At 51.6% G+C, this 18505-nt stretch overlaps 1 protein-coding gene across 3 annotated transcripts in view; it reads right to left on the minus strand.

The window, feature by feature from the left end:
• Positions 1-2352: 2352 nt before the first annotated feature.
• SEMA3B (semaphorin 3B) overlaps positions 2353-18505 on the minus strand; it is a 21195-nt gene continuing 5042 nt past the window's right edge. For 2 of the 3 annotated variants that reach the window (XM_027837184.1, XM_027837185.1), the window contains exons 2-18: positions 16939-17147; positions 15441-15598; positions 14388-14450; positions 13708-13827; positions 13454-13547; positions 12947-13066; positions 11557-11702; positions 10726-10843; positions 10497-10566; positions 10207-10351; positions 9602-9821; positions 7741-7832; positions 7613-7654; positions 6476-6633; positions 6123-6178; positions 5775-5914; positions 2353-3851 (exon numbers count right to left, since the gene is read on the minus strand). In XM_027837184.1, the coding sequence (XP_027692985.1) occupies positions 3390-3851; positions 5775-5914; positions 6123-6178; positions 6476-6633; positions 7613-7654; positions 7741-7832; positions 9602-9821; positions 10207-10351; positions 10497-10566; positions 10726-10843; positions 11557-11702; positions 12947-13066; positions 13454-13547; positions 13708-13827; positions 14388-14450; positions 15441-15598; positions 16939-17032 (2298 nt within the window). In that variant the 5' untranslated portion in view covers positions 17033-17147 and the 3' untranslated portion in view covers positions 2353-3389. The remainder of the gene's footprint in view (positions 3852-5774; positions 5915-6122; positions 6179-6475; positions 6634-7612; positions 7655-7740; positions 7833-9601; positions 9822-10206; positions 10352-10496; positions 10567-10725; positions 10844-11556; positions 11703-12946; positions 13067-13453; positions 13548-13707; positions 13828-14387; positions 14451-15440; positions 15599-16938; positions 17148-18505) is intronic. The other variant, XM_027837186.1, reaches the window with a different exon arrangement.

Below are 18505 nucleotides of genomic sequence, written 5' to 3' on the forward strand. Positions count from 1 at the left end.
ACACACACACACACACACACACACACACAGACATACACGTGTGTGCACACCTGCAGACACTTCAGGTTAGTACAGTGTCAGATGTATTGCAAAATAGTGTTGCACACTCACATAAACACTCCAGCAGGCCATGTACATGTACACTTTTCTGCACAGGAATGCCCACATCACCCACATTCACACAGATACAACTTTACATCTGTACATTCACCTGGGACAACCAGCCTCGGTATTTCTCAAAGGCCTCACGAGGTTGCAAGGAATGTTACACCAAGAACCACAAAGGCACACGCCTCTACAGACATCAACATGTTATTGCATAAGCCCTTCTCATAAAATCCTAGAATGTCAGAGATTGGAGACAACTTAAGAGACCATCTTGTCCAAGCCCTTCTTTGTACTGAGGGGGAAATAGGCCCAGAGAGGTGAAGGGACTGGTCCAAAGTCATATGGACAGCCAAGGCAGATCTGCAGCCAAAACCCAGGTGTCCCGACTTCTACCCTGAGGCATCCCCCTGCCCCACTCCTCGCCCCCCCACCTCATCAGAGATGGAGGGTCAAGGAGACAGGGGGAGAGACTGGGTCCCCTATATAAAATACACTGGGAGAGTGGACATTAGGAAGGATTAGGTGTCATATATAAAGATATTTACATAATATATACTAACACATTTGAATACACATATAATTACAACCAGATCCTGATGAATACCAATAAGAAATCTCCAAAGTGGTTGCAGGTATTTGAATTTGCACTATTTGAAGCAATAATTTTGCATAAATTATTATATACACAATATATTATTGCATCATATACATGATATGGAATTTATGATATATACATTATATACCATATGCATGATGTATACTTATATATTATATAGTATTTCTATTCTATACATTATAACACACAATAATGTATGTTAGTACAATATATATTGTTATAATTATGTCTAGTAATTGACTTCAATTAGCAGTGCCAATTCAAATAATTCAACTACTTCAGGCGACATATCATTCTCACTAATCAGGACATGGGAGTAAACCGATGTGGGAGCCCGCACACATGGACACACATATATGTGCCTTGCCACACATATGCAGGTATGTCCACAGAGATATGGCCAATATATACCTCTCACACATAGCCCCACACACATGAACACATAGACATATAATAATATATAATAGCTAGCATTGACGAAGCACCTGAAGGCTCACAGAGGCTGTGTTGCCCAAGGGATTGAGAGCTGGCCTTACAGCCAGGAAGGCTTGGCTTCCACCGGCTCTAACGCATAGTAGTTATATGACCTTGGACAAGTCACCCAACCTCCAGAGACTCTAGGCAACTCTCTGAGACTATAGTTGCAGAGAAGGTGCTGACTTGTATTAATAGAGGCTAAGTTTAGTCATCTGGGAGTCCACTATATTAATGAAATAATAGGCCTGACCTCCGTCCTTTAAGGTTTACAAAGCGCTTTCCATAGGTATGTACGTGGGTAGGCACATGCAAACACGTAACGCCTAGTGGGAAGGGCTGAGACCAACGTTAGTACGCATCCCCCTGGGGACACAGACAGCCAACATACCACCATCTGGCCCACGCCACGGGGGCTCCTCTTTGGGAATGGTCTCTGGGGGTGTGTAAGGTGATGGATTTCACTGTTTCACCGCTGTGAGTGAAGTCGGGAGGGGGACCTGATTCTTCCCTTTCCCTCCATCTTAACCCTCGCTTCCTTACATCACCGGGCTAGACCCCCAACAACTTCTGTCCGATTCCTCACCCCCTCTCACACCCCAAGGATGAAGGCTCGAGAGAGTCACAGCTAACAGGTCGCCTCCAAGGTCATTCCCAGAAGTGACGCTGCAAAGTCTGAGCCACAGCCCCCGCCTGGCTCTGTCGTCTTCTTATCCAAGGATGTGCGTGCTAAGGTCAGTAACCGGGAGTCCCCGGCGGGTCGTCACCCCTCGTCCATACATACACGGGTCCTCACGCCACAACAATGTGTGACCATTCAGTTCTGTGTTGACGCTGACCTTTTCACAGCTCCGCCTTACTCGTATCTAATTCACATCCAAGTCAAGACATCACCCTCGTGATGTCAATGGTCTTCAAGAATGAAGGGTGAACAACAACTGCAAAAATGAGAGATCAGCTTTCCAAAGAAGGGAGGGCAAACCTAAGGCTCACTGACCACCCCATCAAGTTTGGCCAACTTACTAGACTTGGAGCATCTCGAGAATATGGAAAGGGTGTGTTCACACCTCGAATGGGCATTTGAATGTACATGGAACCTTAGGTGGCCCTTCCCGTCTTACCTATCGTCTATGCACACACTAGCACGCATATAATAATAATAATAATATATTGCATTTGTACAGTTCTTTATACTTTCCAAAGCACTTTCACATCTGTTAGTTCACTTGATCCTCACAACAGCCCTGTGAGGTAGGCAGGGCAGGAATTATTTCCATTTTATACAAAAGGAAATTGAGGCCCAGAAAGGGAAAGGGATTAACCCTGGATCACACGGTGAATTTGTGGCAGAATTTGAACCCTGGCCAACCAAGGCTCTCTCCCCAGTAGCCTGCTGCCTTCTCATGTACATACATCCACACACAGACACACAAACATAAACACAGAGACACACGTGTGATCCCCACAATTCTTTGTGGTCCCTGGCCCAGAAAGGCAGTGCTCCCTCCTTGGCTAATGACCTGGTTGTTGTATTAACTTCATACATTTCCTCTACCCCCCCTCCCATTCCTGCCCCATAATTGCTCCATATCTCCTGCTCTCTCCTCTCTCTTTCTGGGGGACCGCTAGCTTTAGGGGGAAAGTTCTCAACTTGCCATATGCTTTACTTAAAGCATAAGAGATGGTGGTTTTTGCTCTTTCCCAAGGCCGGGGGGATGCACTTCTCCCCCACGCTCTCAAACTCCCCCTCCCCCAATGACTTGGGACTGATTGTCTGGTCTGGGATACTGGGGTCGTTGGTCAGTGAACCTTCTCAAGCCCCAGGCACTGCCAGCTCTGTCTGCTGGACCCAGACCTAACAAGCAGGAAATGAGGCACAAAGGAAGGGGACAGACATGACCCCAGACCACCAGCAGGCCCCCGGTCCCATCTCTGGCCCCTCTTGGGGTTACATTCATTGGTTACGGTCTGTTAATAAATATATCAGTGGTTGTATCCCCGGCTCTGGGCCCCCAGGGCAGGGAGATTGAAAGGGGACCCCCTGCCCCACCAAAGGCCAGTCTATGTCTCCTGGGAGCTCTTCTCCACATTAAGGGGTTGAAAGGCACACCAGTTAGGCAGGAAGCAGGACACCCAGTTTGGTCCCTTGGCCCCTCAATCCCCACTGATTTCTGGGGAAAAGGTGGCGGGGTCACCATCGGGCCGCACTTCGTGGTCCCCGATCAGCCCGAGGAGGGTCTGGGGGATGGGTCCGGCGGTTCCTTCCTTTCCGCTTCTCCTCCAGATGTTTCCACTTGTGTCCCTTTGGCCGAGGCCCCAGGGCTGAGGGCAAATGGGGCTCCTTAGCGCTACTCCAAGATGGGGGGCACATAGGGCCGCCCCCACCCCTTCCAGGCGGGTCTACCAACTGCAGGAAGTCTCGGTACCAGAGCTTGTGGCTAGCAGGGGACCCTGCCCCCATTCCCTGGGCCTCCTCAGCCCTGGTCAGCTGCTCGGCTTGGTGGGCGCCCACCACGCGCAGGCTGAGCCGCCGGAGGGGCTGGGTGAAGCCGTGCTCTGTAGCGTGGCAGTGGTAGAAGCCAGTGTCCTGGGGGCCCACGCTGAGGAGGAGCAGGCCCCGGTCTGTCTGGATCACTCGGTCATCCAAGTGCACCTGGGGATCACAGAAGGTCACGCCTTAGAATGTAGAAAGTTAGAACAAGAAGGGCCTTTCAAGCATACAAGATGGAACGTGTAGGGGCCTTAACAGTAACCAGGATCAGCAATGTAATGATGACATTTACATAGCCCTTTAAGATAGGCAAAGGGTTCTGCATACAGGATCTCCTTTGATCCTCATAACAACTCTTTGAGGCATGTGTCATAGGTATTATTATCTCCATTTTACAGATGAGGAAATGGAGGCTCAGAGAGGTTAAGAGATTTCCTCAGGGTCACAATTCTAAATGGAATGGTTCTTGAAGCCTTTTAAAAGGTCCTTACAACATAGATTATCAGAACTGGAAGGGTCCTTCATCGATCAATGCATATCTCTCTCTCTTTTTTTTTTTGATGAGGCAATCAAGGTTAAGTGACTTGCCCAGGATCACACAGCTAGTAAATGCCAAGTGTCTGAGGCCAAATTTGAACTCAGGTCCTCCTGACTCCAAGGCCAGAGCTCTATCCACTGTGCCACCTAACTGCTCCAATGAATATCTCTTAAGCTCCTACCGCAAGGGCCACATGCTAGGTACTGGAGACAGAAATGCAAAGAATGAAGCAATCCCTTCTCTCTATTTGGGGGAGACAAGTATATTTGTGAATGTATCCAGAATAAATACGGAACAAATCCAAGAAAGGAAGGGCAGGCACTAATGTTTAGGGGGAGTCAGGAAGGGCTTTATCTTAGGGACCATGTTAAGCACTTTATAATTATTGTCTTATTTGATCCTCACAACAACCCTGGGAGGTAAGTGCTATTATTATTCCCATTTTACAAAACTGAGGTTAAGTGACTTGCCCAGGGTCACACAGCTACTAAGTGTCTGCGGCTAGATTTGAACTCAGGTCTACCTGAATCCAGTCCTGGTGGTCTATCCCTTGCGCCACCTAGCTGCCTAGGAGGAAGAGAGATTAAGGTCCTTGAAAGGAGGGATTGTTTTATTCTTCACAATTATATCCCCAGCACTCAAGCAATGCTTGAAGCAGAGGTGAGGGAAGGGTGCATTCCAGACATGAGACATGGGGGATGGCCAGCACAAAGACAGGGAGACGAGAGAAGGCCAGTAGACTCTCGAGGCAGGGGATCAGTTAAGACATACAGGCAAGTGGTGAGGAGGGACCCAACCTGGGTGGTGGCTATGTGAGTAGAGAGAAGGAGGGTTGGTTGGGAGAGATGTTGTGCAGCTAGAAACAACAGAGTTTTGTCAAATGATCAGATATGTGAGGTGATAGAGAGGAAGAAGAGATAATGCCAAGGTTCTGAACCTTGGAGACCAGAAAAAGATGGCGCCTTCAACAGAAACAGGCAAGTCTGGAGGAAGGGTGGGTTTCAGGGGGAAGACTGTAATGACTTCTGTTTTGGACACACTGATTTTGAGCTATCTCTGGGATATCCAGCTTGAGATGTCCAAGAGGCAACAGGTGATGAAAGACTGAGGCTCGGGGGGAATGACTGGGGCTGGATGTCTAGATCTGAGTCATCTGTTTAGAGATGATAATTAAACCCGTGGAAGCTGATGAGAACTGAATGAGACGGAGACAGAGCAAGATGGTGAGACAGAGATAGAGACAGAAATAGAAAGAGAAGCCAGGACAAAGTCTCGGGGTACACCTACAGGTAGGGGTGGGATACGGATAGGACATAGAACATTAAGCTGGAAGAGAACGACAACTTACATTTCCAGCACTGGAGACGACAGACTGCTAATGTCAAGTGGGACCTCAGGGATCACCTGGCCCAACCCCCCCAATTTTAAAGGGAGGGAAACTGAGGCCCCCAAAGGGGAAGTGTATTGTCCAAGCTCATGCATGTCAGGACAGGGGTTGGGGTGTCACGTAGGACAGTGATGCCAGGCCCAATGTGGGGGATGCTTACCTGGGCTCGGGGGCTATCACTTGCCCTCTGGTAGGTCCACAGCACCTGGGCCTGCAGGGACTTGGGCTGACATTCAAGGAAGATGCTGCTGCCTTCCACCCCGAAGAGCTTCTTCTCCAGCAGTGTTTGGCGTGGAGGGTCTAGGGGAGAGTGCACAGGGGCTCAGCTGTGGAATTTGTTGGGGTTCTGGATCGAGGTGGCAGTGGAAGGGGTTGACTATGGGGATGGGTGTCCGGTTTAAGGCCTAGCCTGTCAATAGCCCCCTCACGCATGGTGAAGGCCTTAGGGAGTTTCTCTTTAGGGTCTGAGGGACTGTGGGAGGAGGAAACTGACCTAAGGGTCACTCACCCCCAGAACATAGTATGTTGGGGTCCCCATTCCGAACATCCTGGCGACGATACCTCCTAAGGTGAAAGCAGAGATGTGGTAAGTCCCTGGGATGCTGAGATACCTCTTGGCGCCAAGCCCCCTCTGCCATAGCCACAGAACTGGAGGGATGTCCCATGGGCATGGTAGGTGGGAACCACACCCCTGGCCCCTTGGTTTCTATCTCCCTCTTGCCTTGGCTCCCTAGCCTCCTTGGTACCCTGGCTCACAAGTCTCTGGTTCTCTGACCACCAGCCCCTTAGCCCGCCAGCCCACATCTCCCCCCATCCCTCGGCCTCTCCCCCGCTCCCAGCTCTTGTCTCTTGACCCCACACCTCTTGGTATTGGGCAGGTAGCGGGTACAGGCAGCCCCGTCCCAGACACAGTAGGGATCTCGGGCCAGGCAGCACTCGGCGCAGGCACGGCCGTAGGCGGCACATCGGTGCAGGGGCAGCTGGGAGAGAGAACTCTGGGAGGCCACATAAAGCTGGTGCTGGGATTCAGAGAAGGGAGAGAGAGACAAAGCATCATTATCAGTGCCAGGGCAAGCCCAGCCCAACTGTATGGGAAACTGGGACCAGAGAGAGGAAGAGGCTGACCCCAGCTCACGTGGCAAGTTAGTGGCAGGATGGAGCTGGCTCTGGAGTCAGCAGACCCGGGTTCTACCACTTCATTTTTGGGAAGGCTTAGTTTTCCCATCTATGAATTGGGGATGACATTGGCCTTACATACTTTGCAAGGCTCTTGTAAGTTTTAAGTGAAATAACATAAATGGAGCATGTTGGGTGGCGCCATAGTGCATAGAGCACCAGACCTGGAGTCAGGAAGACCCAAGTTCAAAGTCAGCCTCAGTCATTTTCTAGCTTTGTGACCCTGAGTAAGTCACTTCACCCTGTTTGCCTCAGTTTTCTCATCTGTAAAATGAGCTGGAGAAGGAAATGGCAAACCACTCCAGTATCTCTGCCGAGAAACACTGGGGTCTGCCAAGACCCCAAATGGGGTCACAAAGAGTCGTATACGACTGAACAACAAACTTTAAAGTGTACTATTACTACTACTATTCCTCCTTTTTTTTTTCCTTTTGGTGAGACAATTGGGATTAAGTGACTTGCTCAGGGTCACACAACTAGTAAGTATCAGATGTCTGAGGCCAAATTTGAACTCAAGTCCTCCTGACTCCAAGGCTCTATCCACTGCACCACCTAGCTGCCCCTCCTATTCCTATTCTTACTACTCCTCCTACTCCTATTCCTACTCCTACTACTTCTCTCCTACTACTGATAACCTCTCTCAGGTAACCTAGCTTCCCGTCCAGGAATATTGGCAGGAATACATACAGGGGAAAGCATGGACCCTCTGGAGGGCAGCTGGTGGCATCTAGTAGCAATGAGGCTGGCACTGAGGGGCCAGGAAGCTCCGGAGCCCCCAGAACAAGCCGTGCTAGGCCCCTCCTCCCCATCCCAGACGCTCACCCTTTTGGAGGAGATCTGCATGTTGGTGATGGCAGCAGCATTCTGGAAGGGAAAGACACAGGGGTCAGGGCTGAGTGGGGGCCTAGCCAAGCAGGGCTCCATGGGGGGGGGGCCCACTGCCTTCTCACCTCAAACACCTGTAGCTCCTCAAGCAGAAGTCCCTCTGTGCTCTGCCAGCTGTCCTTGGGTACCGAGATCACCTTGAGGACTGTGCCAACGTCTGCATGAGAGAGCGGCAATCTTGGGCTGGGCACCCCTGGTGGAGGGGGGAAGGAGCCACACACCCGTATCCCGCCATCTTTGTCCAGTGAACTCTACCAGGGCAGGCTGGTGCTTTCCCTTAGACAAACTGTCCTTGGGAGTTGCCTAAGGCACTGTGAGAGGTTTCAGGATCTACCCAGGGTCACACAGAGGCCAACCTCGTACCCAGGCTTTGGAGGCTGGCTCTGTAGCCACTATGCCAGGCTGCCTCTCACATACTGCTTAGTAAATTATTGCTGAATAGAATTGATTGGATTGAATTGAACTGAATGGGGGGGAGGGGGAGGGGCCTCCCTGGGATGCAGCTGAGTGTCAGCTGTGTTATATGGGAGACAGAGAGAAACCTCTGAAGTCAGAGCCTGGAAGAGGATGAGACCATCAGATCCAATCTCCCCTTACTCTGCCCCAGATTTACAGAGCGAGAAACTGAGGCTCAGTAAAAGAAAGTCTTCCCCAACGTCAAGATGAATTCATTCCTTTGGCACCAAAATTTGTATTACATAATTCCTTTTAGCTCTGTGTGTGTGAGTGTGTGTGTGTGTGTGTGTGTGTGTATGCATGCGTGGGTGCGAGCACACAGGTCTGAGGGGGGAGGGAGGAAAGCAGTAAGGAAGGAGGGAAGGAGAGAAAGAGAGAGGAAGAGAGAGGAGAGGGGGAGAGAGAGAGACGGGGGGGGGGTGAAGACAGAGAGACAGAGAGAGAGAGACAGAGAGAGAGAAGGTACAAGGGAAGGTACCAGGTTAGCATCTCCTCTAAGTGTTGGCACTGTGAGTTTCTTCTTGTTCTTCCTCTTCTTCTTCCTTTTTTTTTTTTTTTTTTGCTGTGAGGCGGTTGGGGTTAAGTGACTTGCCCAGGGTCATACAGCTAGTGTCAAGTGTCTGGTTTGAGACCAGATTTGAACTCAGGTCCTCCTGACTCCAAAGCCAGAGTTCTATCCACTGTGCCACCTAGCTGCGCCTGTGAGTTTCTTCTTTCTGTGATTCTGTGACTCTTCTGTCACTGTGGGGAAGGGGAGTTAAAGCAAGATTCAGGGGCAGCTAGGTGGCAGTGGGCCTGTCATCATAAAGACTTGAGTTCAAATCCAGCCTTATCCGCTTGCTAGTTGTGTGACCCTGGGCAAGTCACTTAACCTCTGTCTGCTTCAGTCTCCTCAACTGTAAAATGGGGATTAATAATAGCACCTCCCTCCCAGAGGGCTGTTGTGAGGATCCAAGGAGATAATATTTGTAAAGTGTTTAACACAGTGCCTGGAAGATAGGAGGTGCTTACCAAATGTTTATTCCCATGGCACTTCAGGGTGGCCTGGGCTTCATGGGGAGGTGAGACTGGAGCTTGGCTCTGAACGAGGCAGAGCAGCACCTGCCCAGGCAGGGAAGGGCACGAGCCAAGGTGTGGGGGTGGACGTGAGCCTGGCATGACAGGGGTGCATAAGGTCAGACTGGCTGAATGGGGAGGGCATGCGGGTGAGCACATCAGCGAGGCCTTGAATTCTGAGCCTGCTCTGACAGACAAGTCAAGAACAAGCCTTGTCTTAGGAACCAGGAGACCAGGGGTTGGATCCCACGCCTAGCGATCACTCTGTGTGACCCTGAGTCAGTCCTTTCACCTCATTCCTCCCTCAGTTTAGTAAAGGAGTTGGATTCAATTCGCAAGGCTTCCTTTCTGGATCTATAGCATCTATGCTTCTACAAGAAGCATGGTATTGGGAGACTCAGGAGGAGCTCTGACCTGTGCCAATGAACAGGACGTCGTAGTGGCCGTCAGTGGCGGCCACACGGTCAGCGACGATCTGCGTGAAGGTGTAGTCGGTGCTGGTCCGGAGGAAGATGGGGCGCCCGCCCACGGGCAGGATGGGGTTGTACATCAGGGGGTGGTTTCGGGCAAACTGGATCACATCATCTGGGAAATCCTTGGTGGAGCCAAAGGTGCCGAAGGTCTTGCTGGGACACTGGGGAGGTAAAATGGCCTTGTGGGCATGGGGAGGGTCAGTGCAAACAATGACCCCCCAAACTTGGGAGCCCCTGGCCTAGGGGGAAACAAGAATTTGACCTCAGGAAACCCTTGCTCAGAAGGGGAAGTCATAATCAACTCCTGCTTTCAGAGCCCTTGGTCTGAGAGGAAAGACAGCTTTGCCCACCGGGCAAAGGGGAGATATAAGCCCTGTCCGAGGACACATTTAAGGTTTCCAGGAGAAGGTGCATTTTGAGCAGGGCCAGAGGGAGGGTGTACTTTGGGGAAATAGAGGCTGTGCAAAGAGGTGGGTGGGTGATGAACATCTAGTCGATAATGCTTTGTCCTTCCCGCCTCCTTTGTCTGTGCCCCCCAGGACCTACCATGCCTGGGCGGGGGTAGGGCACCCGGCCCTGATAGGACACCCACTGATAGTTGGGTCCCTCCTTGTGGGCAAAGGGACCCAGGAAGGCACGCCGAACGTCATTCATGCTGTATACGCAGACAGCTGAGCCCTGGAACACGCTGCTGTTGGGGGGACAGTGGCAGGCTCCAGGTTAGGTAGGTATACATGCATAAACACACGTGTGTGAGACACTCCCACCTGACCCAAGTTGCCCCCAAACTCAGTCCTGCTTCCTTCCTCTCCCATTTCCCCAAGCAAGGCTCTGACCTGGAGGTGGAGAAAACAGCATAGAGAAGGGGGCTCCTTCGATCCTTTGTAGGTAGCAGGAACACATCACCTGTATAAGACACGGGGTCAGTGAGCTCCTCAAACCCCCTGCCTCTAGGACCAGAGCCAAGGTCCAGGCCTCCCAAGCCCAGCTCCTGGAGCTGGAGCTGGATCTGTCCCCCTGCCCCTGGGCCCATCTCGGACCCCAGCCCCAGGCCCAAGCACTCACGAAGCTCATCGAAGGCCGTGTCACTGGTCCCATCCACCCCAGGCACAGAGCAGACCAGCCGGGCCTTCAGGAATGTCGTCCACTTGTTCACCAGGCTCCGCTGTCCTCCTAGGTCATTCTGCAGCGGCAGAAAGGGAGTTAGGGATCTTCCCCAACCTCCTCGGCCCACGTGACCTAAGGTCTTGCTTATTCATCCTGGAATGGCCTGGCCAAACAGGTATGAGTGGTGCATGTGAGTGTGAATGTGTATGGCCACCTCTCCCCAAGTCTGGCAGGTACCCGTGAGGGTGTCTGTGTATCTGTTTTTGAGTATGAGTGTGGTAGGTGTATATTTATGTGAAGGAATGTGGGGTGTATCTACGCGTGCGTGTGTGTGCGTGTGTGTGCGCGTGTGCGTGTGTCTACTAGTGGTCGTAGTTTAGGTGTTAGAGACAGCCAGGTGGCTCGGTGGACAAAGCCCTGGACCTGGAGTCAGGAAGATCTGAGTTCAAATCTGGCTTCAGACACTAGCTGTGTGGCCCTGGGCAAGTCACTTAACCTCTGTCTGCCTCACTTTCTTCCTCCATAAAATGGACATAATTATAGCACCTACTTTCTGAGATTATCGTGAGGATCCCATGAGGTAACATTTGTAAAATGCTTTGCAAACCTTAAAACACTATCCATCTATCCACTAGCTGTTCTTATTATGATGTGTGTAAGTCTATATGAGTGTGTGTTTCTTTGTGTGAGGGTGGATGGGGTGAGTGTGTCTGTGAGAGGGACAGTGTGTCCATTAGTGAGCGTGCCTCTGGGGTGCGTGTGTGTACGTGCATAGAGACAGGGACTCACTCTGCAGATCTGGCCAATGCGGGACACCGACACCCGGCCCAGGCCAGGGTTCCCCTCCACCGCCACCTCCCGGAAGAAGAAGTAGATTTTGTCATCGTCGGGATTCTCACTCTCCGGGATCCAGAAGACCTTCACAAATTTGGGCTCTGGGCCCCCAGGGAGGGGTCCGGTCAGTATCCTGGAGACCCCTGCCTCTCTTCTTCCCAGGGGACCCCCATCCCAGCCATCTCTCCCCCACTCCTTCCTCCCTTCTTGCAACAGAGGCGGCTGCAAAGCAAGGATTGGACACTAGAGGGCAGCAGAAGCCCAAGGCTCACCGATCTGGGGAGCCCAGGCTATCCTGTTCTCTTTCCAATTTGACTTCACTCACCCCACACAAATCCTCTCCCTCTCCTCCCTTCCTGAACAGGGATGTTGTGTGTGTGCATGCATGCACGTATAGGGAGCACATAGCTACGTGTGTGCCTACATATATGCATGTACATTAACACGTGTGCTCTCATAGATATGGCCCTTTACAGTTTAAGCAGCACTTAATTACAACACCTCTGGGAGCTGGAGTGAGGGAGGTGGGATAGACAATCTCTCAGGCCCCTTCTGACATTCTATGCTGAGTTCTAAAGTCTGTTCCTGCTTGGACATCCTGTGTCTTAATATTCCATGCTCTATGGTCCCTCCCTCTCGGCTCTAACATTCTGCATTCTGAGTTTGAAGGTCCCTCCCAGGGTCTTTGAGGGAGGTATGGTAGGGATCCTTGTTCTCATTATATAGATGAGGGACCTGAAGCTCAGGCAAGGGAAGGGACTTGTCCGTGGAGGAATCAGCAATAAAAAAAGAGCCAAACTGGCACTGGACCTCGGGTTTCCTGACTCCTATCATCATAATAATTATTATAACTGATAATATAATGATAATAACTCATTTCCATAGTACTTTAAGGTTTGCAAGCCTCTATGCTCATAGCCATTCTGTAAGGCAGTTACTACAAGTGTACCCATTTCACAGATGAGGAAACTAAGGCCCAGGAGAAGGGAAGTGATTTGCCTAATATCAGATGGCTAGTTAGTAGCAGGGCCATGATTTGAACTTGGGCTTCATGACTCTTGGTCTTCTAGGGCCCTTTTCACCCACTCTGCTTTTTAGAGCCCTCTCAAGACTCTCACCATTGATTTTTTTTTTCTTTTGGCCTGTTTCTTCTTTCACCACATGACTAATATGGAAATAGGTTTTACATATTTTTACACTGATAACCTATATCAAATTGCTTACCATCTTAGAGAGGGGGAAGGGAAAGAGAAAATTTAGAACTCAAAAATTTTTAAAATGAATGTTAAAAATTGTCTTTACATGTAATTGGAAAAAAATACTATTAAAAAAAAAACCACCTTACCATTGAGCCATCGAGAATCATGTTGCTCTGTTCGGAGGTTGGGGCGCCGGCCAAGGCTTCGGAAGATGGTGAAGTCCCGGCCCATGAGGTCTGTGGCTACTCCAGAGTAAAGTTCGTGCCCTGGGTGTGGGACAGAGGACAGGGGAACATAGTGGAGGGAACTCCATTGTTTGGGGGAGCTTGGAAAGGAACTGGGGCAATCGAGGGGATCTACAGAAGTTTGGGGATGGGTTCACAGGGGATAAGAGAACCCAGGATGTTTTATGGGGCTGTGGGAGCCAGGAAGGGTCTCTGGGAGGCCACAGGGAATGAGGAGGGATGACAGCTGCTAAGAAGCCCAGGGTGTGTGTATGGGATAGTCTTAATGGCCCCTGGGACAATTCAAGGAACCCTAGCCTAGCTTCATTCCTCCTTTCCCCCCTCCCCCCTCCCCTCCCTAGGCAACGTGAATGGCAGGTGGGAGTGCACCATGGGGATGCTGGGGTATTTCAGGAGCTCAAGTCTTACCCACAAGGACGGAGGCTGCCCGGTGCTTGGGATCATAGGGGCTCTTCCCTTTTCCATCCTCTAGGCTGTTCTGCTCCAATTTCAGCATTGGCTCCTGAGAGCAGGCAAGGGGAGACTGTTTAAAAGTCTCCTGCCCTCCCCCCACTTTGGGAACTTGTCCAAGCGAGGGGTGAAGGAAAGCAGCTGCACCCTCAGGCCAGGGTGTGCTCCGGCTTGTCCCACTACCCCAACCCTTTCCTAAGCCTGCTCCTCACCTCCATCCGGTACCCAACCTCCAGGAAGCCACAGACGGGGTGGAAAGCCCCTGTCCCACAGATGTACAAGTGAGTTCGGTTATAAGGGTGAAGCAGTTTCACAAAATTCACGCACTCAGCCTGGACAGGGGGAAGACAGAGACAGGACATTGGGCCCAACGTCTTCCTCTCCTCCAGCCTCCAGTCCCAAGGCGGATGAGTCTGAGCTTGGCCTCTCCCTCCCCCCCAACTCAGCTCATCAGTCACACTTCTAGACGGCCTTAATGCTTAGGATGAGCCCATCCCCTTAGGATACCCTTCCCCTCTGAGACAGACAGGGAAAGGGCTACTCTTCCAATTTCATTGATGAGTAAACTGAGGCCCAGAAAGAGAAGCAGTTTGCCCCATCACATAAAAAGATCAGATGACTTGAAACTGAGTCTGCTGAGGGCAGGGTTCGGGCTCGCCCACACCCTTCTCCCAGCTCCTTTGCTTTCTACTACCCCATTAAACAGGCCGGACTCCTCCAAGGCATGAGGGGGGCCGAGTCACAGCCTTCTCCCAAGGTAGACATACCAGGTCATCTCCCCCACCTCCGCCAGCTCAGTCTCCCTCTTTGGGCAACCCAGAAGATACTGAGACCCTTCTCCTCCTCGCCCCTCCTCATCCCCCCAGAGGGCCCAGGCCAACTGGTCACTCACACTGATGTCCTTGCCAGCCCAATTGCATTCTTCTCGCCACTCCACAGGCGCCGGCCAGGCCAGCTGAGCAGGGATGGGGGAGGGAGGGAACAGAAACAGAGGGAGACATCAGGCGGGCTGGAGAAGGGTGCCCTCTGTCTCTGAGCTAGACCTTGGGGAGGGGAGGCTGGGGCGGGGTAGAACCTGGGGGAGAGAGTGTCCCTCTTTGGCATAGAAAGGAGCTCTGGGTAGTGGTGGTATCTCTGAAGGGAGGGAACATGTCTCCCAGAATATGAGATGATCTTTTTTCTAGGAGGGAGAATCTGTTTTTCAGTGGTGGGTTAATATCTCTGCAGAGAATGTTTCTTCTGGGGGAATGTCGATTGGGAGGGGAGGGAGTGTTTCTCTGGGGGGGCGGTATGTCAGAGGGGCTGTGTCTGGGTAAGTTATCTTTGGAGGGGGATATATCTGAAGAAATTGTATCTAACTTAGCTGGGGGGGGGTGTAATCAGAAATCAGTCACTGAGAGCAGAGAATATGTGTCCTGGGGGACACATCTTTGAGGGAAATGTCTCCTGAGTGTTTTGTGTGTGTCGGTGGAGGAGAGGGTTTCTTTGGGAGGAAGGAGGAAATGTCTCTCCTGGAGTATGTTTCTGAGGGAGAGGGTTGATTTCTGAAAAAATACAACTTTAAGGAACCCTTTTCTCTGAGAAGCTCTCTACTGGTGGGTGGGGTGGGACAGGGTCCTGCATCTCTTGGGGAGGATGTTTCTAAGAAGAAAGGAAAAGAGGGCTAGAACAGATGCTCTCCGAGGTCCTTTCCATCCCTAACTCGGTGATCCTATGCTCTCTTCTAGGGGATATGTCTGGGGAAAATGCCTCTGCTATGGGGCTGTATCTCATGGTGAGAGATGCCAACAGGAGGAAGGATAGAATATTTCTCTCAGGATATCTCTGGGAAGAATGTCTCTCTAGGGGAGGGTCCTTTGGGGGATCCTTGTCTCTAGGAGCAGAGAATGAGTCTGCATCTGCAGAGGTGGACGCTTCTCTGGAACACGACCATGTCTCTGGGTACCTTCTTGTCCTGTTTGCTGATGTTATCCAGGCTGAGGGAAGCCACGTAATTCTGAGCACCCACAAATAGCCTGCCACGCTCCTCATCCAGCAGAAGAGCCTCATAGCAGCAGGTACGAGGTAGGGAGAAGGTGCGAAGGCCATGCCGGGCCCTGAGCTCTGCCAGGAAACATCAGAGAGAATGGGAGGATGAAGAGAGAAGGCGACGCACAGAGCAAGGATGGGGCCTATGGTGTCTGGTGGTGCCACAGGCCAGATTTCATTTTTCCTGAGAGCTCTGGAGCCTGGAAACTTGGACACCTGGGTTTTAGGTCTAGCCTGGATGGGGGGAGCACCTTGTTTTTTGGATGGCTTCAGTTCCCATTCACTTAAGCCTCAGTTTCTACCCAAGGCCTTTCAATATTGAGGATCACAGATCCCCTGGGGGGCATGAGGCAGGACCCAAGCTCTCTCCCTGCCAATCTGCCAATCTGCCAGGCCTTTGGTGGGCAACAGGTGCCTCAGACGTAGTCTGGGGGGGGTGGCAGTTAGGGGCTGGCCTGAGGAACACTGAATCCATCCTTCCTCCAAGGAGATGGCCAGGAGTGTATTTCCCACACCTTCCCACTTCCCAAGGGTGTATGTGTGTGGTGGTGTTGGGGGCCTCAGATCCCTGCCCAGCTATCCCCAGCACAGCTCCCAGGCTGGGGCTGAGGCCTCCAGGGAAACTAGCCGCCAGACACTGCTGCCTAGCAACCTGCGGCCCGACCCCTGCCTCAGGACTGGATACCTCATGAGTTCTCAGGGCCCTAGGAAATCTTGGGAAGAATAGGGGAACACCCATTCAGTCATCTGAAAGAGACATGGACTTACTGCTCCCATCTCTGTCCCTGAAATAGCCGGGGTGGGGGTTCAGAGTCAGGGCAGAGGCTAGCAAGAGTTAATGTGAGACCCCACAGCCAGAGGGCCCCAGGGAGGTTCTCTCTTAGCATAGGAGGAGGATCTCGGTTCTACCCAGAGACACCCCCAATCTGGGCAAGGACCCTGCACCTCCCTCCCCCAGAAGCGGCTCTCTCCCACTCTAGGCACTGGGAAGCCTCCCACTCAGGGCAGATCAGGGACCTTCTATCCCTCTTTCCTTTCTCACAGATCCATTCACCCTGCTACATCTCCAGGTACACACACTCAGATATACAGATATGTGAACACCAAGGCACCAGCCCTGGCACACACAGTCTGTGAAACACATATGTGCACACACACATGCACACACAGAGCTACATGCAGTTATACCCACGCACATGTACTCCCCTTTACATACTGATATACAGTTACACATTCCCAGAATGATACAAAGTTGCATTTGCACACTCAAAGAGAAAGTTACACAGTTGTATTCACATTTTGTAACGCACTCATACAGACACGCACTCACAGCCACACACGCAAGCAGTTACACATTCCCACAGAAACACACATCCTGACCCAGCCTTGCAATTCTCCCACCAGGTGCTCCTTACCTTGGAAGGAGAGTCGAAGGCGAGGGGGACTGTTGGCTGGACCCCCCTCGGCCCCCAGCACCAGGGCCCAGAACAGGGCCAGGGCCGGGAGCATGGTGAGAGAGACTAGGCAGGTCTTGGCCCCGTGGGGTCCTGGGGAGGTAGAGATGGCAACAAACACGGTGGGGGAGGAGATGTCAGGGTTGAGCCTTGGACTCTGACCTCTGGATCTAGAAAAGAAGGAGAGAGTCAGGGAGGGAGGGAATAAAGGAAGGGAAGGAAAAAGGGAGGAACCAAAGGACACAGAAGACAGGGTGAGAGGGAGAAGGAGAATAATGGGAGAAGAGAGGGACAGAGACTGTGTGAGTCCCAGGGGATCAGATTACAGCCGGTTTGGGCGCTGGGGCAAATACAGCCACATTCCAGTTAGCTTAGCCCCTTCCTCTGAAGGACACACACACACATACACACACACACACACACACACACACACACTCTCATTCACTCACACTCACTCTGACACAGACAGACAGAAATGGGCACACATGTACCCACCAACATATTCCCATATACATGTACAGGTAAGTAGATGTTTGCGCACTCACAGAGATGCATGTGTGTGCACCCATCCATCCACTCAGGCTAGCTGGGAGGGCTCCTGGGACTGACCCCCAGACACTTTTTACCATCCTTTTTAGGGCTCATTCTAGTTTGGGGGGGTTACATCATACCCATTCAGCTACCTGGCCCCTTCATCCCTTCTGCCAAAATGGTACTTAACAGCAAGGAGAGGACAGAATGATGTGTCTTTCCATGTATGTTCATGTGTGTATTTGTCTTTCCATGTATGTTCATGTGTGTGGGTGGGAGTGGGAGTGAGGGGGTGGCAGGTCCTGGACTCCCTTGATTGTCATATGAAGACTAGGAAAGGAAGTGGGGGCATCCACCTGGACAAAGGAAGACTCAGGGCGGAAGGACATAGTAGCTGTCTCCAAATATTTGAAGAAGGATTAGATTTGCTCTGGTTAGCCCTCAGGGGCGAGAGCGATGTGAGGCAGAAGCTGCTCAGGCAAATTTAGGCATGATGTCAGGAAGCATCCCCCAGCTCTTCGAACGGAACAAAGGGGAGACGGGTCTCTGAAGGGAAGCGGGCTCCCCATCTCCAGAGGTTTTCCAGCAGAGGCCAGATGGCCCCATGTTGGGGCAGTTATAGTGGGGGCAGGGTTGGGTCAAATGGTCACTGAGGTGCCTCCCAAGTCAAAAATTCTGTGATTCTGTGTGCCTTTAAGGGTTATGTCTATAGATGCATAGAAGGGTGTGTGTGTGTGTGTGTGTGTGTGTGTGTGTACACATGTATGCTAGGGTACAGCTCTGGAGGGGCATATGTGTCTGAAGAGCCAGAGATAGGGTGAGAAGAGCCCCCATCTCACAGTCACCCTGGGCCCAAATGTCCCCATCAAAGTTGGGAACCTAAGATATAGGAGACCTTTACCAAACCCATTTTCCAGGAAAAAAAAATGCAAGGCCTGCCAGGAACTGGAATAGAATGTCAGTGTCCAGGCTTTCAGGCCGGGCAGCGGTACTAGTC

The sequence above is a fragment of the Vombatus ursinus genome, unplaced genomic scaffold, assembly GCF_900497805.2.
Source record: "Vombatus ursinus unplaced genomic scaffold, bare-nosed wombat genome assembly UNPS02014820.1, whole genome shotgun sequence".
Lineage (NCBI taxonomy): Eukaryota > Metazoa > Chordata > Mammalia > Diprotodontia > Vombatidae > Vombatus > Vombatus ursinus.